Source organism: Hyperolius riggenbachi, chromosome 7 (assembly GCF_040937935.1).
Source record: "Hyperolius riggenbachi isolate aHypRig1 chromosome 7, aHypRig1.pri, whole genome shotgun sequence".
Lineage (NCBI taxonomy): Eukaryota > Metazoa > Chordata > Amphibia > Anura > Hyperoliidae > Hyperolius > Hyperolius riggenbachi.
Genome location: NC_090652.1, coordinates 51,924,048 through 51,948,615, shown reverse-complemented (window position 1 = coordinate 51,948,615; position 24,568 = coordinate 51,924,048). Strand labels below are relative to the sequence as shown.

Below are 24,568 nucleotides of genomic sequence, written 5' to 3'. Positions count from 1 at the left end.
CGCGATTGAAATCGCAGCCACGGCAATTTCAATCGCGGAAATAGTGAAAACTAAAAGGCGTAGGGCGTCGGCTTATATATCATTGGAAAGAGGAGAAAGAGAGCTTTAAAATGATATGCATCTTCCCATAGTTTCTGCACTGCTCGGAGTCCCTTTAAGATCAAGCAAAGACTCACATAGACACAGGCCCTTATTCAATTCACTTTTTCTCTTACGTTTTCTCCTAGTGTATTTTTTTTATTTCCTATTTAAAATAAATTCATTACTCCACAATTAAAACTTACCAAAAGGTAAGTAAAAGGGTTCAGTCAAAATTATTCTGATTATGCTTTTACTTGCTGGTGGCTTGAAAGGCATTTTATTGATAAGAGCCCATGTGCAATACATTTTTTCTCCTTAGTTTTCTTTTAGGTGATATTTTCAAAATTGTCAATAAAATGTCTTTTAAACCACCAGCAAACAAGAAAATACTCATACTAATGTTGGTAGTTCTTTATTTTTACTTGCTTTTTGGTTCTTTTTCAATTGCAAAGTGCTTAAACGTTATTTTAAAGAGAAAATAAAAATTATTTCCTAGACAAAAAGTCAGGAGAAAAAGTCAAAAGTCAATTGCAGATAGGCCCAGGTGTCCATAGTTCTGTTTACACTTGTTTTCAAGCACAATATTGGACCTTTTACAGTGCTAAAAACATTTGCCACAAATTTCTGATGTGCATCCAGTAAGCCAAATCTTGCCTATCTTTTAAATGGTCCTTAACTTTTTTATATTATTTGGGGCGCTCCGACAAATTTATTACGGTACAACATAGTACAGTAGTGGTCTCATAGTCAGGATTCAGTATTTTTCTATTGAGGGCATTTAGAAAAGCTGGGATTAAGAATTCAATTTATGATCCTTGTAGACTACTGATTCAATGAAAATTCTGATTTCCGTCAATGCCGATTACGGATTCCATGGATTTCTGATTATGGGGCGAGGGGTTCATTTTTTTGCATTCTCCGGCCGAATTAACTCTGCATTCTCTGGTTGGTCCAATGCCCCGGAGTTCTGTGATTAGGCTAAAATTACTGAGTTGTAGTAATGCAGTATTTTCCTGGAAATACAATTTCAGAACTGCAGAAATTCAATTTCCGCAGATCCAAATGAGCATCCGTTCATGGTTGTTAGTTTGTGTAACTGAAAACCCAAGTATATAATATATGTCAATGACCTCTTTGATTTTACTTTACCCAAGATTTTAAGATATACAAACTTGGTAGAAAGAATTTTGTTTAGAGAAAACCTGTAACATCAAAATGTTCCCCTGGGGGGTACTCACCTCGGGAGGGGAAGCCTCAGGGTCCCAATGAGGCTTCCCACGCCATCCTCCATCCCTTGGGGGTCTCGCTGCAGCCCTCCGAAAAGCCGCAATGTAAATATTTACCTTCCCAGCTCCTGCGCAGGCGCTGTGGCGGATCTCGGCTCCGAAGTAGACAGAAATACCCAATCGCCGTCGGGTCTGCTCTACTGCGCAGGTGCAAGTCTCCGGCGCCTGCGCAGTAGAGCGGACCCGACTAAGATTGGGTATTTCCATCTACTTCGGAGCCAAAAGCCTCAACAGCGCACCCACTGGAGCCTGGAAAGGTAAATATTGAACAAGCTGACAGATTTGTCGGGCCACTGTTCGGAGGGCTGCAGCGATACCCCTGTGAGACAGAGGACGGTGTGGGAAGCCTCATTGGGACCCTGAGGCTTCCCCCTCCCAAAGTGAGTACCCCCAGGGGAACTTTTTGATGTTACAGTGTCTCTTTAAAGCAGCACTCTAATGCTCAGCAGTGTGTGAGCTTGCCTTGCTTAAATGGGAACTCAGGTTGTTGGTGCTTCCCCTTTTATTATACTACCACCAAAGGCTAAGTTTTCACTTTAATAAATCCAAGGGTAAGTAGCAGCAAAGGGGTTTTTTTATTGTCCAGAAACCAGTAAAATTAACCTTTTCTTTTATATGCAAAAACATGCAAGAGACACAATGGGCTTGATTCACTAACCGGTGCTAAGCCGGTTAGTGAGCCTTAACACTTTGTGGCCGCAAACCAGGGCGCTAGGGGCTTCAGTCACTAAGACAAATTCACTAAGACAAATAGCGTGCCTTATCAGAAATAAGGGGCCTTATCGGTGCATTATCAGAGTTAGGGGCCTTATCAGAATAGCATAGCCAGCGCTACAAACTTATGCCTGATAACTGATGATGAGTGGAGCTCTCGTCATTGTCAATTATCAGGCATAAGTTCGTAGCGCTCGCTATGCTATTCTGATAAGGCACACTAATTCTGATAAGGCCCCTTAACTCTGATAAGGCCCCTTAACTTTGATAAGGCCCCTTAACTCTAATAATGCCCCTTAACTCTGATAAGGTCCCTTAACTCTAATAAGGCACTGCAGAGTGGCTTTTCACTCCGGCGCTAACACTTAGCACACTAAAGTGTGCTAAATGTTAGCACGCCAGTGAAAAGCCCCTTAGCACGTGCAAAGTGCCTTTGCATGCGCTAATATGCGCTCAAGAGTTTACGCACGCAAAGTTTAGTGCTGTGCGCGCAGTGCTTCACGTGCAAAGGCAGCTGCTTCTCGTGCCAAGAAGCGTGATAAGCTTACTTTGCATGCGAAGCGGCTGATTTTGCGCATGAACAGAGCGCCTAAAATAGCACGCGATCAGTAACAGCTTTGCCCGTGCAAACTACTTAGCACCCTACATTGCATGTGCAAAGCTTTTAGGCGTGCTAACTGCGTTAGCACGCTTTAGTGTATTAACCCCAAAAGTGAAAAAAAAAACTTTCAATGTATATAGTGAACACACTAGAGGCACTAGTGTGTTCTTTCCTTTGCCACTACATATCCTTGTATTTATTAAAGTGTTCTGGATTGGTGTGGTGGAACACCATTAAAAATATATATATTTAATGTTTTCTCCAAGTTACTGTAATGGAAGTTCTCACTTTAGCCAGACCTTGGATGGCCAGTGGGACTGGACAGTGTAGTGTCTGCTCTAGTGGTCCTTGTGGTCTGGTTGGTGCCCAGGAAAGATGTGTTTCAACTATGGGCTACATGGGAAACACAACCTCTCTCTGAGAAAAATTAGCAGACTGCAAGCGATCTGCTTACTGCAACAGATCCAATGGAATGTTGCAAACTAACACCTATAAATCAGTCCCGTTTATAAAATAGGATTCTTTGGCTGTTAGTTTTCTGATGTGGTAAAAGGACAAAAATGTCAATTTACTGCTAAAATTGGAAACTAGAACCATTCCCTTCTGCCGTAATTAAGCTCTTAATTTACATTACTCCAACTTGAACTAGTACCACTCTCTCCTAAACTAGCAATACTCCCTCCTAAGCTAGCAGAACTCACTTCTAAACTAGGGATTCCATCCATGCTGCTATCCATGCTCGTAACACATTTATGGAATTTAGAAAACATCTAGCCTTTGACCTATATGTTTTTTTTTCAACTGTAGCTTTTCCAAATAAGGAAAGTTGATGTTGGACTATTCTCCGTATCGGATGATAGTGATTACTCCTGGCTGGTAACGTTGTTGAAGTCAGAGTATTTTAGTGAACAGATCTGGAGAGTCAATCCATGTTACATATCCAACAGTGGCTTCCAGCAGTTCAGAGATGCCGTCTCTCAGTGCTCATTCGGGATCCTGTATCACACCAAGAACCGAGGGAGGGTCAATGTGACCGATGTGGTGGACTCTCTGTATAACGAGGAGCTGAAATATCTCCGCACCAGGCTGGGTAAGCAGCCTTTTATGATATGCAGATAATAACCTAACCTAATTCTGTGCTAAATCACATGACAATATTTAAAATGTCATTATTTTATATATGTTAGTCTTTATGCGCCTTGCATTTTTACTTTTCTTTGAACCTTGTTTTACTGTTACAGTAAATTCACTAGGATAGTATAAGCAGTGATGAGTGAAAACGCTGATACTCTTATCGCATTCATTTCTGTTTCATTCAACTTTCAAGCAAAAAATGCCATTGAAAATTTTTTTGCAATAAGCTTGTGATTTTTGTCATGTTTTTGTGAATTTTTTCGCTAAAATAATGCGTTAAAAATTTTGTGCTACAATTTGTGCATTTCTGCCCAAAAATTTTTAGCAATGCTATTTTGGATGCAAAAATTACTGGCAAAAATTTGCAAACAAAACTGAGTATGAGACAATACATATCAATGACATAAACTAAAATAAATACCGTATTTTTCGCCGTATAAGACGCTCCGGCATATAAGACGCACCCAGATTTAGAGGGCAAAAATCAGGAAAAAAAGAAAAAACTAAACCTAGGTGTGTCTATGATGCAGGGGTGTCTTAAGGACTTTTTACCTCCCCCTTTCCAGTTACATTTCATACTATTACACCACATATGGGGACAGTGTTATGTACTGTGTCCCCCTGTGCCTGCTGTGTCCCCCTCTGCTGTGTCTCCCTGTGCCTGCTGTGTCCCCCTGTGCCTGCTGTGTCCCCCTGTGCCTGCTGTGTCCCCCTGTTCTGCCTGCTGTGTCCCCCTGTGCCTGCTGTGTCCCCCTGTTCTGCCTGCCGTGTCCCCCTGTTCTGCCTGCAGCCCCCTGTGCCAGTGTCCCCCGTCCCCCTGTTGTGGCAGTGTCCCCCTGTTGTGGCAGTGTCCCCCTGTTGTGGCAGTGTCCCCTATTGTGCCAGTGTCCCCTTTGGCAGTGTCCCCTATTGTGCCAGTGTCCCCTGTGGCAGTGTCCCCCTGTTGTGGCAGTGTCCCCCTGTTGTGGCAGTGTCCCCCTGTTGTGCCAGTGTCCCCCTGTTGTAGCAGTGTCCCCCTGTTGTAGCAGTGTCCCCTGTGGTAGCGTCCCCTGTGCCTGTGGCCCCGTTGTCCGTGTGTCCTCCAGTGCCGGTGTCCCCCTGTGCAGGTAGTGTGAGTACACATACATTACCTGCTCCTGCCGCCGCGCTCCTGGCTCCCCGATCCTCTTCTTCCATCTACCGCTGCCCGTTGCTGCCCCCGCCGAACATCGCTGGCCGGTCTTAGCCGCATGGATACGCTATCAGCACACCACGTGCCGGGGTCACGCATGCCGCCGAACAACGCTGGCCGGTCCTAATTATCCGCGCAGGGATACGCTATCAGCGTGCGCCGGGTCACACATGCGTATGCGTGACCCCGGCGCACGTGGTGTGCTGATAGTGTATCCCTGCGCGGCTAATTAGGACCGGCCAGCGTTCGGCGGCACGCGTGACCCCGGCACGTGGTGTGCTGATAGCGTATCCCTGCGGCTAATTAAGACCAGCCAGCGATGTTCGGCGGGGGCAGCAGCGGGCAGCGGTAGATGGAAGAAGAGGATCGGGGAGCCAGGATTGGAACCAGGAGCGCGGCGGCAGAAGCAGGTAATGTATATAGTGCTTCCCTGCGCACCTCTGCATCCCGAAATCCGTACCTTCGCCGCATAAGACGCACCCACTTTTCCCCCAACATTTTGGGGAAGAAAAAGTGCGTCTTATACGGCGAAAAATACGGTACTCAAGAAAAAAAAAATATCACCAAGGATAGACACAGAAGAAAAAGTTCATTACAGATCTAAGATAAACTAAGTTAATTACAGGTCTTTATGACAAGAGCCACTAGGATGACAGCCAAACTCCTAAGGTATTAGGAGGACATTGCTGCAATATACTGTGGTAATTGGGAGAGCATGAGGAATAAAAACAGGACCAATAAAGGTGCTTCTGCTGTTTTTTTTTAATAACTAAACATTTTCCTTTTCATATATACACGCATGCATAAGGCAAAACATAGAAAGCATGCTTTATCTTTAAAGAGGCACCAAAGTTATTCAGGATAGTCATTTTTATCAGTGATGATCGTAATCAGCTAATTTACGATTACTGTATATACTCGCGTATAAGCCTAATTTTTAGCACAAAAAATGTGCTGAAAAGTTACCCCTTCAGCTTATATGCAAATCAGTGGAGCAGAACGGATGGTGGAGCAGGTTTTGTTAATGGCAGGGGAGTGTAAGGATTGTGCACTAGTAATTCTGCTCTTTCCAGCTGGCTCCCTGCTGTGTGCGTCCCCCCCATCCCCTGCAACATGGTGTGCAGAGTGCACTGCTCAAGACTATCTATCTGTGTCCCCTGACTTGTGGAGCAAACTGTGCAAGCAACATGTCAGCAGTGCAATGTTCAGGGATTCTTCCTGTGTGGCATTCGCTGTTTCATATGTATGACCCCATCTAGTGGCGTCTTGAGACACAACTATCATCCTTGTGGCACATCTGGCTATGGGGAGGGGTGCTGACTTGAACTGGGGGCACATCTGGCTACTGTGGAGTGGACTATACTGGGGAGGGGGCTTATATGTGAGTCAATCACTTTTTCCAGGTTTCTGAGAGAAAAGTGGGTACCTCGGCTTATACGCGGGTCGGCTTATATGCGCGTATATACGGATCGGGTATGCAAAATTTCGCGTAAATGTTCTCATTTATGCTTATACATAATTACGATTTGTAAAATTCTATTGATTTCACAGTGATTCGTAATTTCACCTAAAATTTTACTTAATTTTTGCATAATTTCATGCCAACTTTGGCAGTGAATAGCAAAGCCCCCCATACATGGTGGTGACACCAAAATTGCTACATATGTTAAGGAGCATAGTGCATAGGAGCAAAATGCAAAGAAAAATTGTTTTTTAAACTAAACAAATACAGTTTAAAAAACATTTTTCTTTGCATATTTAAAAATGATTTTCTCAAAAACTACAATGTCTTTCTGAAAAAATATTTTTTTGACTTGTACTCAATGTTCTCCTGAACATATGTAGTGATAGCATGTATGCTATTTGCTATTAACTGCTAAAGTTGGCACAAAATATCGCAAAATTGCACGAAAATTACACAAAATTGTGAAATATTACTATTCCATATGAAAATGAATTATGATTTCCCCTGAAATTTCGCATTATGATTACGATGCGTAAATGCAAATTTCTATGCAGAATTTTGCATATGCGAAATTTCAGCCCACCACTGATTTTTAGACTAATTAATCTGGTTTCAACATCAGAAATACTTCTCATATCAATATATTCCTGTAAATTGGTAAGTAATTCCACCCTCCCTGTGATATTTAGCCTAGGTTATGATGTCATTTAGCCCTTTACCCCCACAGCATTCTGGGAGATCATGTGCTGTTCCTGTTCACTTCACTAAGGGGGAAAAAAAACATTCCACAGTTATTCACCTTGTCAGCAGTGAAGTGGCAAGCATGGATGATTAGGATGAGATTAAATTTAATAACTGGCAAAAATGACTAAATAATACTAATTTGCTTGGCAGTCCTTCTGATCTCATTGGCTGCAGTAGTGGCTGAATCACACACCTGAAACAAGCATGCAGCTAATCCAGTCTGACTTTAGTCAGATCACCTGATCTGCATGCTTGTTGAGGGTCTGTGGATAAAAGTATTAGAGACACAGGATCAGCAGGAGAGACAACTAGTATTATTTTGAAAGGAAAAATCCATCTCCTTCTCAGTTTAGGTTCCCTTTAATGCTCTGCGACACAATCACATGAAAAGAAATCATCTGAATCGCCTCAGAGTTATCAGACCTTGATCATTAGGGACAACTTCCTTCCAAAATGTGGTGAAAAATCTATTTCCGTCAAATCCAAAAGTTCATTGAACTAGTAAAAAAAACAAAAAACTGGAAAGTTTAAGTTTATGTAATCAGTAGTACAACAAAGTAAAACACAATCAATACAGGGGATAGGAGGGGAGCCAAGGTGATGTTGTTCAAATAGTAATGATGAGGCAGGAAGGCTTAATAAAAAGAACATAAAAGCAAGAGGACACCTAGGGCCCATTAACACATAGCAGAATTTGCGTACGGATTGCATCTTTAAAAATTCACAGTCGCCGTACATCTCATGAAAGTCACTGGCATTGTATGTGTCTTGTATTGTTGTGTGAGTTTTTGGATCAGTTCTTTCCCTGTTTTTTAAATCACGCAATGTAATAAAAGTGAATGTAAAAGCAGAAAAATCAAATGTGGTTTTTGAAAAATCAAATGCAAATGTTAAGTTTATTACATGCAAGTTCATGTGAAATAACTTCATTGGTATGCAAAAAAAGTAACATACAAAATGCCCACAAAAAAAATGTAAAAAAAAAATGACAAAACGCAAAAATGGAAAAGCGAAAACTAATAGAAAATTGCAGTTAGAATTTGAAGAGATAAGTGTGAACAAAGGCTTAAGCGCATACATGAAATAAAGGCCCCTGGAAAAAAAGGTGCAGGGGTTTGCTGGCTGCTACTAAAATATCACTAAGTAAGCAATATTGTACTAGTAGTGAATTTTGATAACCAAATATTGGTAATATTTACCGATATCTTACTATGGCAAAACCTAATCCTACTCTCACAAAGCTCTTCTGTGGTGGTGCCTAACCTTAAGAGCTCCATAGTGGTGCCTAACTCTAACACCCCCCCTGGTGGTGCCTCACCCTAACCCCCCAGCGGTACCTAACCCTACCCCCCCCCCCCCCGGGTGCCTCACTCTGAGACCCCCCGGTGGTGCCTCACCTTAAGCCCCCCATTGATGTCTAACCCTAAGACTCCCCCCCGGTGGTGCCCAAACCTAACCCCCTCCCCTCCTTAAAGAGAACCTGTACTGAGTAAAATTATTTAAAATAAACACATGAGGTAACTTCAAATGAACATTACATAGTTACCTTGCCATCAGTTCCTCTCAGAAGCTCACCATTTTCTTCCGACAATGATCCCTTCCAGTTCTGACAACATTTTGTCAGAACTGAAATATATCAGTTGCTGTCAGTTATATATCAGTTGCTGTCAGTTATAGCTGAGTGGAGAACTGATGTGTCCATGTTTTCCTATGGCTCAAGTGGGCGATATTACAGTTTAACAGTGTGCTGACCAGGAAGCTGTTATGGAGTAATGGCCATTTTCAAAATGGAGGACAGAGAATTTCATTGATCACAGTGGACAAACAGGACGCAGAAGAGGAAAAAGAGATTGATAAGTAGACTACACGGGAGGTAAGTATGACTTGTGCATGTTTATTTTGACTTTTAATTTTCAGTTCAGGTTTTCTTTAAGCCCTCTTCTGCAAAGTCATGATAAGTAGCTAAAGGTAAATTTAGGTGCGCAAGAAGGATCATTTTTTGCGGAAGGGCTTGCGGAAGAAAAAATAACTACATTGTGGCAATGCTGTGATTTGCAACAAAAAAGGTTACATTTTTGCACCCCGGGGAGCCCACTAGTGGCCGTTGGCATGCGCCCAAATGTCCTTATCTTGCCGCAAAACTTTCCTTTTATCATAGGCTGTGCCTTTTTTTCCATTAGGGCTTCTGCGCCCTTTTTTTCCTGCTTCAGGCCTAAGCTACATATATATGCTAACTTAAACTTGGCTGAGAATGTACTTCAGTTTCAGATCACCCTTGGCGTGTTGCGGAGTGATCCGCTTGGCTAATCAGCATGGTTGAGCACTTGCTAATAGCATTGTTCTCCCTACTTACCCAGCCGACTCTTTCAGGCTTACCTTTTTACTGATACATTGGCCATACCCCCTCCATAGCAACAGCACACCCCGGACCCACACTGGGTACATGTGGACACGGCTTTACTATGCTATACTAATTTTATAAAGCTGGGCTTATTACATACATAAGATCAACATTTATAGCCATACATAGAGTTCCCAGAAGCCAAATGGGGTTTATGATTTACAATAACCCTAATCAGTGAAAGTGGTCAGTGCAACATGGAAAGAATTACTATTCACAATACAGCGTGAGATCAAGGTGGTTTAATCAACTTATTGACCTGGATGAATAGTAAGATGTGAGTGTAACAGATCATAGCTGCAGATCCCTAGTAATATGCTACGTATGATTTTGTGTAATTTCACATCATTTTCCTAATTACAATTGGAAACATTTTGCGTAATTATGACAATACACAAAATCTTCATTTTCATTTTTTTTTTCTTTAGAAATACAATCATTTTCATAATGCAAATTTCATAACTATGGGAATATCCCGTGTGCCAGGAAGAGTAACGCGATATAATGGAGCATGCGATTGTGCAAGGGGCCTTAAAGGGGCACTACAGCAAAAAACTGTAAAATGTAAAATATGTGCAAACATAGACAAATAAGAAGTACATTTTTTCCAGAGTAAAATGAGCCATAAATTACTTTTCTCCTATGTTGCTGTCACTTACAGTAGGTAGTAGAAATCAGACCGAAGTGACAGGTTTTGGACTAGTCCATCTCTTTACAGGGGATTCTCCAGGATTTATTTATTTTCAAAAGCACTTAGTGAATGGCAGTTGCTCTGTCCAACTGCCAAAAAACTCTGTAGCGAGCAGGGAGGCTGGCCAGCATCATTATTTAAATCCTTTTTAGGGAATATCTTTATAGAGAATAAAAGCTTTGCTGAGAATCCCCTATGAAGAGATGGACTAGTCCAAAACCTGTCACTTCTGTCAGGTTTCTACTACCTACTGTAAGTGACAGCAACATAGGAGAAAAGTAATTTATGGCTCATTTTACTCTGGAAAATAATGTACTTCTTATTTGTCTATGTTTGCACATATTTTACATTTTACAGTTTTCTGCTGTAGTGCCCCTTTAAGGCCCCTTGCACAATCGCATGCTCCATTATATCGCGTTACTCTTCCTGGCACACGGGATATTCCCATAGTTATGAAATTTGCATTATGAAAATGATTGTATTTCTAAAAAAAATATGAAAATGATCATAAATACAAAAACGATCTTCATTACGAAGATTTTGTGTATGGTCATAATTACGCAAAATGTTTCCAATTGTAATTAGGAAAATGATGTGAAATTACACAAAATCATACGTAGCATATTACTAGGGATCTGCAGCTATGATCTGTTACACTCACATCTTACTATTCATCCAGATCACTAAGTTGATTAAACCACCTTGATCTCACGTTTCATAGGGGATTCTCAGCAAAGCTTTTATTCTCTATAAACATATTCCCTAAAAAGGATTTAAACAATGATGCTGGCCAGCTTCCCTGCTCCCTACACAGTTTTTTGGCAGTTGGACAGAGCAACTGCCATTCACTAAGTGCTTTTGAAAATAAATAAATCCCGGAGAATCCCCTGTAAAGAGATGGACTAGTCCAAAACCTGTCAGTTCTGTCATATTTCTACTTCCTGCTGTAAGTGACAGCAACATAGGAGAAAAGTAATTTATGACTCATTTTACTCTGGAAAAAACATACTTCCTATTTGTATGTGTTTGCACATATTTTAAATTTTACAGTTTTTCACTGTAGTGCCCCTTTAAATGCCTAACTCCTTTTCCAATTACCAGCACAGAACTTGTGTTAAAATGTTACTGTGATTGCTCTGCGCATCAAAAGCCAAGAAAACACAAGAAAATGACACATAATTCTTGTGAAAATTCCACATTTTTGTAGTAAAAATGTTTCTGTACCGTGTTAGCCAAACAATATATGTAGGTAGAAAAAAACAAAGTCTTGTAAAAGTAATACCTTTTAATGGCTAACTGATAAAGTTAAATAATGCAAGCTTTCTGGGATCTAGTCCCCTTCTTCAGGCATATTTCTAGATGTTAGCTGTAGTAAAACACTGATGCAGGGAAGCTGCATGAAGATGGCAGTTGTACTGGTTGCTGTTTAGCAGTTAGATGTCAGGTGATCAGCAGGCTGGAGCCAGTGAGCTTATGCAAGCAAACATGAAATCTAGCAGGTTTCTGAAGATGGTGAAGCCAAGTCAATCATGTTACATAAGGAGTCATGAATTTAAATTGTGGAATGGGATTCATGACTCCTTATGTAACATGATTGACTTGGCTTCACCATCTTCAGAAACCTGCTAGATTTCATGTTTGCTTGCATAAGCTCACTGGCTCCAGCCTGCTGATCACCTGACATCTAACTGCTAAACAGCAACCAGTACAACTGCCATCTTCATGCAGCTTCCCTGCATCCGTGTTTTACTACAGCTTACATCTGGAAATATGCCTGAAGAAGGGGACTAGATCCCAGAAAGGTTGCATTATTTAACTTTATCAGTTAGCCATTAAAAGGTATTACTTTTACAAGACTTTGTTTTTTCTACCTACACATTTTTGTAGAATTTGGAAAGCATATGTGTTTGAGGATATACTGTACATTTTCATCAAATGCACTAAAGTCAATGGACACAAAAAATGTTTCACGGTAGGTCTCATTTTTGCAGTTGGTAAAATTTTTAGATATCCTTAATCCATTCAATAATGATGTTAAAATATGAAAATGAACCACGTAAAATAACATGGCCTTACTCCCATTTTTCTGTATGATGATTATATTCTACAAACTACTCCTGTCCGCCTCCTTTGTACCTCCAATATGAAAGAAATTAGATCTAATTCATTCTCTTTGGAGCTCCATAACTGCTAAAAGTTTCATAATCACTGCATCAGATTGAAATTTAGTGAGGGAGGTGCCACCCTGTTGGCAGGAAAAAGGAGGTATAACTGGTTGAACAATTGCAAAATTGAGAAACAGTTCTGGCATTGGCATTGACAACACCCTCTAAGCATGTTGGCTCATTTTCAATTTCACAATGAATGAACAAACTACATGACCCTCAGAACCAGAGCATACTGATGACCTTGAGAGCTTACAATCTAGAGTGTAATGAGCTGGAGACATTAGGGAAGAAGACACAGGGGTTTGCGGATGAGACAGTGAACAACCTCCAATACCGCACATAGTAAATTATAGGTCTGTCTAAGCAGGTGTGTTTTGAGAATATGTTTGAAGGTTTCAAGGCTAACCTGACAAAAAACATCTATTGTTGTTTTTTATAAAGTGCTGACATCTTCCACAATGCTGTACAGAGTACATAGTCTTGTCACTAACTGTCCTTCAGAGGAGTTCACAATCTAGTCCCAAACATAGTCATATGTCCTTCATATTCTAGGGGCAATTTAGTGGGCAGCTACAGTAATTAACTTGTCAGCATGTTTTGGGGATATGGGAGGAGACCAGAGCACCTGGAGGAAACACACACTTACACAGGGAGAACATACACAATGCAAGTGATTTTGTCGCCCAGCGCTTACTGCCAGGCGCCAAATCCAGGTACCCCATACCAGCAATGTAATGCTGCGTTGGGCGCGTAAGGGTAATTTGGGGCTCTGCCAGTTACCAGACCACGAATTACAGCTCCCTCTATGTTACGACAATTGAGAGGGGGAATAGTATTTTACTTCACTGGGGAATTTTTCGACAGCAGGGAGAGCCATCATTCAGCTCTGGCACTTAATGTTGTGTGTCTTAATGGTGATGTTTACATACGTACGCAACATACAACCTCCCTGCATTGCCTGCATACAATCTCCCTCCTAGTGCCTTGGCTGGAATTTGAACTGGGGACCTAGCACTGCAAGGCGAGAGTGTTAACCACCATGCCACCATGTTGCCCATCTATGGTGTAGTCACTAGCCCTTAATGAGAGACAGAGAGACCTGGGCTTGATTCACAAAGCAGTGCTAACTGTTAGCACGCCTGTGAAAAGCCCCTTAGCACGCCTAACAACTTTACGCGCGTAAACCTTTATGCACACAGTAAACCTTTATGCGAGCATAAAGGTTTACGCGCGTAAAGTTTTGCGCGCATAACTTTGCACGCGATTTCTTAAAGCTTTGTGCGTGCTAACTCTTAGCACCCTAGTTAGCACGCCCAAAGCCTTTAGGTGTGCTAACTAGGTTAGCACCGCTTTGTGAATCGAGCCCAAAGTCTTGGAAAAAGTTTTGACCATTTCAGGGTGTGCTAAAATTCCATGTGTAAAGCCGTGGATTACAGATTTATACTGCTTTGAGAATCAATCCTTACATCCTGCGCTTGCTCGTAAAAATGGTACTCATCTTGATGAAATAGGCAATAGCTCCACAGCTTCTTAACCGGCTTTTTAACCACTTAAGCCCACAGGGTTTTTTTTTTTTTTCTTTGCACCTGAGCAACTTTCACCTCCCATTCATTTGCCAATAACTTTATCACTACTCATCAAAATGAATTGATCTATATCTTGTTTTTTTCCGCCACCAATTAGGCTTTCTTTGGGTGATACATTTTGCTAAGAATTAATTTATTCCAAATCCATTTTAACAGGAATATTAAAAAAGAAATGGAAAAAAAAATCATTATTTCTCAGTTTTTGGCCATTATAGTTTGAAATTAATACATGCTAAGGTAATTAAAACCCATAGGCTTGATTCACAAAGCGGTGCTAACAGTTAGCACCCTGGTGAAAAGCCCCTTATCACGCCTAAACTCAGTTTAGGCGTGATAAGTTTAGGCATGATAAGTTTAGGCGTGATAAGTTTAGGCGTGATAAGTTTAAGCACCAACTGGGTTAGCACTGCAGTGCACAGCTGATCAAAAGTTTTGCGCTAGCAAAGTCTGGTGCACTTTGCATAGAGTTTAATGGCGCTGCTTTACGTGCAGGACTTTGCGCACGATCTAAGCTTATCTAAACTTATCACGCCTAAATTTATCACGCCTAAACTTATCACGCCTAAACTTATCACGCCTAAACTGGCTTTTCACCAGCGTGGTGCAATGGTTATCACGCCTAAAGTCTTTTAGGCGTTTTAGGCGTGCTAACTGGGTTAGCACCGCTTTGTGAATCGAGTCCCATGTATTTTATTTGCCCATTTGTTCCGCTTATTACACCATTTAAAATATGTCCCTATCACAATGTATTGCGCCGATATTTTATTTGGAAATTAAGGTGATTTTTTTCAATGTGCGCCCATAATTAAAAACATTATATTAATATACTCCTTTGACATGCATATTTAAAAAGTTCAGACCCTTAGGTAACTATTTTTTTTTTTTAATTGTAACTTTATTTTTTTTTTTTATTACAAATTTTATTTGGGTAATTTTTGTTGTGGGAGGTAAACAGCTAATTTTGAATGTAAAAAAATGTATTTATTTAATGAAAAATGGATGTGGGAGAAGTTTTACTATTTGGCCAGGCTACAAGATGGCCACAGTATAAAAGTCCTGGAAGCATACGATCACGCTTCCAGGGCACATTAGGAGGACGGGAAATTTTTTTCAACTCAGAAAAACTGCAGCCTCTGATAAGAGGCTGTCGGTTTTTCTGCGGGGGCTTAGATTAAAGAATGGGATCTGTAATCCCATTCATTGATCGGTGGGCTAACGGCTGGCGGCGGGTGTGTGGGAGTGCGCGCAGCCTATCTGGATGAGAATGTTCGTCCAGATAAGCTTAAGTGGTTAATGTTTCTAGTTCATAACAATAGTAAATATGTGATGGTTTGTGTTTTCCTGTAGGGAAAGACAATGTGATTGTGGTTATTGATGATCTACAGGACAGCAGTGATCAGGAGAAGGAGCGCATCCTACAGGATCAGCCCAGTATAAGCAAACTGGCTCGAGATCTCTTCCTGTTTACCCAGGAGGAGAAAAAGTCAGAGATAAAACCCTATCAGATGTCAGAGTCTCTTCTGAAGATGAATAAATTAAATCTAGAGAGGAAGATGCAGAATCTGGAATTCCTGATAAAAAGGTAAGACTTGTACTCTCTGTTTATCGCACTTCCAAAGAAAGATACCAAAGGTGGCCATACATCAGGCGATTTGGCGGCCAATCGACCATCCAATTCAATAATTATTATTGAATTGGATGTGAATGTGAATCGGTTGAATGTATCGATTGGACGTTCTGCAAGATGTTGGGCTGACATGCTCGATCAGGTGCGCGGCGGTAATAGTGTTACATAATCGCAAACGGCAAATGAGATGGAAACCCTCAGCTGTTGTCACGCTTAGTGTGCATATACTATCCGGTGCCCCTGCACTCATAATTTACATCTCTGCCACCCACCACATAGTCTATCTGCCCATACACTGTCTGATGTATGAGCACCTTCAGGGCCAGCGCTTCCATTAAGGCAATAGGGGCAATTGCCCCAGGGCCCCCAACCCCTGATGGGTACCCCTGTACTGCCAGGAGCCCCCAGGTTGCTTCCCTCTGACTGCTCCTGTGTCCCCAGGCTCCTGCATGGAGTATTACTGCATGGTAATAACTCACTTGTCCTGATGCCCTGCTCTGTCCATGCGCTGTTTTCAGGCCCACTGTTTGCCTCTTCTCTATGACCCGGCACAGGTTATTTGCATATTACAGGCGCTGCATGTACAAGTGGCAGGCACCAGGGCTCAAGTCAGAGCACAGACAGAGCAGGGTGTCAGGACAAGTGAGTTATTACAATGTAGCCATGCATTGTGCAGGGGGCCGGGCAGCAGTTGGGGGAGACCATCTGGGGTAGTGGAGGGGTTGACAGCACACTTTAAAGCCCGGGGACTGACTTTGCTGGGGAGTAGAGGGTCCCCAGGTTACCTTTGCCCAAGAGCCTCTGTGCCGCTTAAACCGGCCATGGGCACCTTTAGTCTGTATAGTAAGATTTCTTGATAGAATGGTCACTGTGGGATTGATTGATTCAACTTTGTAGCTAAAATAAAACTAAAATAAAGCACAAATGATATTGAGCAATAATGCATGCAACAGAGGTACACATTACCAAACTATGTAATAGCAATTGTGTTTTGTGCATCTTATACGTGTTAAACTCTTCTACATGTGTGATATCTTCACTATAAAGATTAGTGGCTAAGGGCTCAGCCACACTATAAGCGCTTTCCTGAGCGCTTGTGATTGATTGATTAGATTTCCTGAGCGCTTTTTAAAAATCACTCCCATGCTCTTTCATTAAAATCTACGCGTACGTGATTGCGTGATCGCTGTGATTTTTACACAATTTTTAACGCGATTTTAAGGAAAGTGAATGGGAGCAATTTTAAAAAGCAGTCAGAAAGCGCTAATCAATCACAATGTGGCTGAGCCCTCAGTGTCTTTATTTTCACAGCCCACATTACTGTCTTTTTGAAAGTTTACAAGGTTTAAAACAGGTATGTGATTATATGACTATAGATGGACCTAAATAATGGGTTTAAAAGTATGTGAGGTTTAATGACATACATACTCTATTAATGTTATCAGACTTTCTTTACCCATACTCTATGCTTCATATGTCTACAGGCCACAGGCAAGCATCAACCCTCCTTAGACCACTGTGTCACACCTTGCTCTATGCCACACCTTGCTATACCCATACACAAATCCTGTGTTACTAGGCTACAAGCAAGCATCATTGCTCATTAGACCACAGTCTTGTATTTTGCAGTTTTGACGGATTCACCTGTGCCAGATGCGCTATTCACACGAAAGTACACACGCTAAGGCTTGCTTCAGAAGCCCCACTTAAAGTGGATCCGAGATAAACTTTTACTTGTTGCATAGTTGTGTTCCTTTCATATGGTTTATAGGGCATTCCTCAAGCCAAATATTGTTTTTCGGTTTTGTTTTAATACTCTAATTCCCTATAAACTAAACAAGCCTCGCCCCCAGCTCTTTTTGTGCCTTGGCACTTTTAGAGCAATGTAGCAAGGGCTTATGGGAGCTCAGTCTGGGCAGGAGGAGGATGTGTTACTAGCCAGAGATTTCAGAGGCAGAGGAAAGGAGGGAGGAGGAGATGGGAGTGTACTTTTCCCAGGCTGAGGGCTCGAGATGCTATCAAGCTTGCCTGTGTAATGTGACAAGCAGAACATGGTTGCTGTCATTGTATCACAGGAAGAAATAATCATAAACTGTTGAAGCTGTTTGCTGCTAGATTTGCTGTGAAAACTATGTACATTTCAGATAAGATATATAGACAAGTTACTTGTTATAGTTGCTTTTTCATCTTGGATCCGCTTTAAATTGACTTTTGCTTACAAAAAGAAAATGGTCCTTTCCACTAGGCAGGGTAGTAAAACCTCCCTCACAGGATGAAGCCATAAAAACCCCTTACTACTTTCTAGCCAGCCTAGTTTACCCATGTAATGACTCCTCAGACATTCTCTGATACAGACAAGTGGGACTGCTCCGGGTTAAAACCAAATGTCCCAAACCAGCAATTGTAGTAGTAGCACCTTCTGTCACAAAGATATGGTTTTCTCTGACCAGAGAACTCAAGGAATCCAGAGGTATCATTCTCTACATGATCTGACAAACTGCTGCAGAAATATGATAATTCCCGATATTTCATATCTCTTTCTGCTCTAATGAGAGGGGCGGAACAGGGTCAGATGGCATTATCTGCCCACCTCTCATTGCACTCTCCACCCCCAGCAAAGAGAGGTTTAATAAGTCTGAACACACAGGCTGTCAGGGTCCTTCAATACCAATCCATACCACCATGGATTAGCCTACCCAGTTGGACCTGGGCTTCTATCTCAAACTATTAACAAAAGACTTTCTACCAATATTTTGGGACTTACAATCAAAGGTCATGGTAATTCCATAGACTGTTCAAACTTTATCCAGTTAATATTTCAACTTTTTATTCCTATTATTTTACTATATGAATCTGTTCAATGCTACATACATTTTATTATTTTCATGTAAACATTTATGTATTGTTTTTATAATAAAATAAAGAATTAAAAATTGTTTGCTCTGAATATCCTCTGCAAAGAATCCTTCCTTCGGAGAGGCCATTACCATAACTGTTTTATTTATATGTATTGTTATATCTAGAGAGGTCATGGAAATAACCCTTTTTCGTAGCGTACTAGCTAGAATTGCGTATTCGCATGCTAATGGGAATTGGTGGCAGCTGCTTACCTGATCTCTACATGAGAACGCAAATTGCATTGATTGTACATACATTTGAAATTGTATTTTGCGTGAACTCAACAACCAACCCAAAAGGTTTGCCTGAAGTTCTGATTGCCTTCAGAATTCCCTCAGTGCCTGAGAGCTGAATGGTAATCTGCGTCAAAGGGAACAGGATTTGGAGTGTGATGTCCCAACTGTTTACATGCACTATGCTTCTATCTGGCAGCAGAACATTACATTACTTTGCAGTAAGTCAGCTTGCACTGTGCAGTGAGACAGTTTACAGTTGTGTGTAACAGCTGCTCTTCTACAAAGCTGTTTTATACAGTGCTCTCATTTCAAATTTGCCACCTACTGGCTACAAGTAGTATATGAAATACTCGCCTATAATATTTGCAATGACCCAAAGAAAAACACATGGAAGTACCCTTAATACAAGTATATAGGTGGTCTCATCATATCTTAATTCAAACTAAGTAGAGAATCACACAGACCTACAAATACACTCTGCATCGGTACCTGCCAGAATTATTATTATTATTTTTATTTTATTTTTACACTTATTTTCATTAGCCTCAAATATTCAGTAACAAAGCATAATGATAAAATTACAATAGTGATGGTAATACAATTCGGAAAATATCATGCCAAAAATGCCATAAAAAGACCCTTACAAAAACTTATAAGCAACATTGAAGACAAAAATCAGATTTTAGGAGTGTTGAATCGAAATGTCCATACACAAGCTAAGTAGTCCAGTGTGTTCATGGAGCTTGTCAGACCTGTGGGGAAGAGATATAGCAGAACAAAAACTTACACAAATCTACGTAAAATAAAAAATTATCCAGGGGAGGAATTCATTCTGAGAGTGGATCACCAATCTACTAGAGATAATCGAACACTGATCCTATTGTACACAAAAAGAAGGGGAAATGTCGGTTCCTTTTTAAAGTTTGGGATGGATTGTAGCCAATTATGGTAGTTGGGAGAAGCCCCAGAAATATAAGTTTGGAGAAAAGGAAAAGATTAGGGTTAGTCATTTGCAAAATGACGATCCCGTGGGCCCCATATTTTGTCAAATCTATCCCGTAGAGTTGCTGTAAGTTGTTCCATTAATTTAGTCCACTTAATTTTTAGTATAACTTCTGAGAGTGCAGGAGGTGCCAGTTTTTTTTCCAGTTGGATGCTATGGCCAACCTAGCTGCAATCAGAATATGTATGATTAAAACTCTCTCAAATTGGTTAGTTTGGGGGACTGATTTTCCCAGTAACATAAATATGGGGTCCAGGGGTATAGATATAGCCACTAGCACAAATATTATTATTATTATTATTATCATTATCATTATTATTGTCATATTTTCTGCCTTGGCCAGAGTTAGACTATTGGATGCATATTGTCAAAAACGCTGATGCTAATTCTTGAAATGTGTATCTACAAAGGAGTTTGGAAATCCAATGCATTCATCTAATTTTCCTACTATGTCTACCTATTTGTCTTGCTACAGGTACTGAAGACTTCAGTGTGATCCCAGTAAGACTACCAAACCCCATGGCACCAGCTTCCATTACTTCCTTACAGCTGTTTTGTAGTGAACCTATGAAGGATGTGGAGCAGGGGCGTAACTACAAATCATGGGGCCCCTCAGCAAAGCTTTGATGGGGACCCCCAGTGTTGACACCCTTTTCCTTGCCTACTGCTGAAGAGTCTTCCAAGCTGTATTCCATTTGCGTTAAATTTGTATGCAAGATAGAATGCTTTCCACCTTATTGACCATCTCTTATGAAGAATTGGCTTCACATACCACACTGCCATTACCAGAACGACCTGGATTTTACAGGACAAACATTTTCATTGTTGGAGAAATTTCATGATGAATAGTTTTGGAAAGCATGGTGGAAATGTTCCTTGAGAATTTAAACATTGTATAAAACCGGTGAGCATCTCCAGTTTAGTTAGTTATGGTTCGGTTACTTGCTAAGTTCGGTTTGTCATGTTATTTTTTGCTGGGGTCTCACTTGAATTCGTATCATCCTCTATAATAAAACCCCTGTGTCCGTGTGCCTCCTGTCTCAGTGTAGCGTTGTCCGTGCTTTGGCTACTGCGCAGGTGCGCAGCACGGACCCAGAGACAGGAGGCCGGGACGGGGCAAGGGAGCCGAGCGGGCGGCGTGTGAGTGGGCGGCCGTGTGTGCGGCGTGTGAGCGGGCGGCGGCGGGTGAGCCAGCGGCGGCGGGTGAGCAGCCACGGGTGGCGGGCGCGCGCATTGGGAGGGGGGGTGCGGGCGCGCGGAGGGCCCAGAAACAGACCTAGAGCCCGTTTTTAAATGGGCTTAGATCTACTAGTGTACAAATAAAACCATGCACGTTCTGATGTCTGACTCCTTTGTGTAAGCTGCAAAGTTTGCCATAGATAACTAAAAGGGACCATGCACACTTCTCAGTACACATTTTGCATGCCATTTCCCACATGCATGGACTAATGATTCTTCTTGCATTTTTTTTTTCAAATAAATTTTAGGTGTGTTTTTGGCATATTTATGCACATTTGTGTGTGATTTTTTTCCCTTTCCTTTAGATTGTAAGCTCACAAGGGCAGAATTTGTTGGAATTTGTTATTCATTTTGTATCTTGCAATCTGTTACATTTTATTCATCATGTTACATTTGTCACAGTAATTACCAATACTGTGTTTTATACTAGCGTCTATATTTGGTGTATACCATAGTCTGTATTATTAAGAACCTCATGTTGGTTTTTCGTGCTTTGTACAATGCCACAGAATATTTTGGTGCTTTATAAATCAATAATAATTCTAACATTCATATAGTGCTTTTCTCCTGTCCGACGTGTCACTTGAGACCCAGCAGTGTTAGGGAGCTTTGCCCAAGGACTCATTAATTAATAGGTACGGACTCACTACTGGCTACATAACCCCAGAGCCCTTCTAAAGGCTGTGTTTTGATCTTGCGATAGTGCCGTTCATTGTGTTCACACAGTGCAACTAGCGGTTGCAGACAGGTGCAGTCAGTGCTTAGTGCTACAGTAGTTAACCCTTCTGAGGGCTGTTTTCCTTTTTCTTGCTATTGTTATATTGCAATCCTGTGTGTCCAGTGCACACATAAGCTGTTGGAGACAAGTCTGCTGGTCCTAGTAGTGCACCGACCATAACCCAATAATCCTCCACAACCACTACTGCCATCTAGTATCCACTACAGCCCCCTATATAAGGCCTCAGTGCAGAATCAGTGTTTTTGTGGTCAATTAACTGTCATTGAACTACCTCAGCCTGACCATAGAGGCTGGAAAACCATGATCGTCTGCAGTCCCGTGAATATGCTCACAAGCAAGGCAGCTACTGCACACCACTAAACAAATATTTCCGCCAAGAGGACTAACATTTATGTCCTGGAGGTGTCAACTAGTAAAAACAATGATGTGCTTACCTGACTTTATCACTAAAGCTCTTTGCGGTTGTTTGCAGTGCATTAAACACGGTGTTTCATCTGACAGTGTGACCCAGCATAACCCTTAAACTACCTTATCACAGTGTATGCACGTAGGACGTTTTAAAGCACTTATTTCCACAAATTTAGGAATGTACTGCGATTTCTGCCCTTTAGAGATTAAAACACGACCTTGCGTCACCTACATCATTTTTGGTGGAATTTTTCCCCCGGATCCCCCTCCGGCATGCCACAGTCCAGGTGTTAGGCCCCTTGAAACAACTTTTCCATCACTTTTGCGGCCAGAAACAGTCCCTGTAGGTTTTAAAATTCGCCTACCCATTGAAGTCTATGGTGGTTGGCCAGATTCGCCTATATGTGAACTTTTACGCGTTCGAGGTTAACGAACCAAAAATTTCATGTTCACTACATCACTACTCTTAATTATTACACTACCCAGCCATCATAGTGCTCCCATTAACTTATTGATATGTTTTGGTATACAGGGAGGCTTCCATTTAAACACAGAGATAGAGCACATCAATGGTGGCTGAATAGTGTACTGGTTAACAATGCCACCTTTGCTTTGACATGGGCAACCCAGGTTTGAATCCTGGCTGGAGGCAGCACCTATTCACTAATTCCAACACTCCAGCATGGCTGTAGTACTCAAGCAGTTTGAGTAGGACAAGAGAAAAGTGGTATTTAAGTGTTAACATTTCGTTGCACATCCTGGGCTTGATTCACAAAGCGGTGCTAACCTACTTAGCACGCCTAAAGACTTTTGGGCGTGATAACCATTGCACTAAGTAGGTTAGCACCGTTTTGAGGAATAAACACAATGTCACATAGGGTTTAATGGGCGCTGCACAGTTGTTTTGCGCACGGGACTTTGCGCACAAGTCCCGCCATTCCGTGATCAGTGAATGGGAATAGCTTGTTCCGGAGCCCGATTGCAGTGTCTGTGATGAATGAAAATCTGGAGTCAGCAAGACGACAGCATTTCATTCACAAACTGAAGTAAAAAGATACACTTATTAGTTCTGAGTACTATTTACAGTCTCGACAATTAACCTCCTTGGCGGTAACCCCGTGTGTGACACGGGGTAAGCCGCCGGAGGGTGCCGCTCAGGCCCTGCTGGGCCGATTTACATAATTTTTTTTTCAAACATGCAGCTAGCACTTTGTTAGCTGCGTGTTTGGTCTGATCGCCGCCGCCCGCCGCCGATGCGCCGCTACCCGCCGCGATACAGGCCCCCCCCCGCATACCCCTTGCGCAGCCTGGTCAATCGGCGCCTGGCTGCGCTATGGGGTGGATCGGGATTCCCTGTGACGTCACGACATCGGCGATGTTGATGACGTCACTCCGATCATTGCCATGGCGACGGGGGAAGCCCTCAAGGAAATCCTGTTCAGAACGGGATTTCCTTATGGGCAAGCAGCGGCGGCGGCGATCGGACGCTACGGGGGGACGCCGCAGGGAGGGGGGAAGCATGTTGCTAGCGCTAGGCTAGCTACATGCTAAAAAAAAAAAAAAAAAAGTGAAAAAAACCCTCCCGCGGCCGCGCAGTTGCGGGAGTCATACCGCCAGGGGGGTTAAGTGTAACACCATCTTGTGGCCAAAAAGTAAAAATGCACCCACTCATACGCTTTATACTGTATATAGATATGGATAAATTTTTATAAAATGTTAACCCCTTACACCCCAACCCTTTAGTTACCAAAATAAAACACTTGTAAAAAAAAAAAATGAAAATTACACTATTTTAAATAAAATTATAGTTACCTTATGGACTTTTTAATTTATAAGTCATCAGGGTATATTATTTGAACACTTTAATTCCAGCACAGGAGATTTGGGCGCAGCTGGCAATTGCTGGAAGCCAAATTATATCATTCCCCACCATCCATGGTGGCCTGGAGGGGGAATAGTATTTAACGTCGCCGGGAACTTGTGCAGCAGCAGGGTCAACCATACCGGCTGTATCCTGCGCCCAAGTCTCCCGGCAGTGATTCCTCTCATACTCTATATTATTGGTAAATTAATGCAAATAAAAGCTTGTAATTATTGATCTAGTATTACAAATAGGTGAACTCAAAAAATACACCTTTATTTCCAGATAAAATATTATTGCCATACATTGTACTAGGGACACAATTTAGATGGTGTAATAACGGTGACAAATGAGCAAACAAAATGTGTGGGTTTTATCCACAGCAGCACATTTTATTTACAAAACTATAATGACCGAAAACTGAAAAATAATTATTTTTTTCATTTTTATTATTTACTTTACAATGCATATACAATAAAATAATTCTTAACAAAATGTACCACCCAAAGAAAGCC

The 24,568-nt window shown here is 41.6% G+C and overlaps 1 protein-coding gene across 2 annotated transcripts in view; it reads left to right on the top strand.

Moving 5' to 3' along the window:
- LOC137524315 (kinesin-like protein KIF13A) overlaps positions 1–24,568 on the top strand; it is a 58,662-nt gene that overhangs the window by 27,008 nt on the left and 7,086 nt on the right. The window contains exons 6-8 of one of the 2 annotated variants that reach the window (XR_011022654.1): positions 3,490–3,772; positions 15,390–15,624; positions 20,282–20,710. Coding sequence is in view for 1 of the 2 variants with exons in the window: in XM_068244037.1 (XP_068100138.1) it covers positions 3,490–3,772; positions 15,390–15,624; positions 20,282–20,288 (525 nt within the window). In the remaining variant the exon portion in view is untranslated. Of the gene's footprint in view, positions 1–3,489; positions 3,773–15,389; positions 15,625–20,281; positions 21,147–24,568 lie in introns of those variants that run through there. The other variant, XM_068244037.1, reaches the window with a different exon arrangement.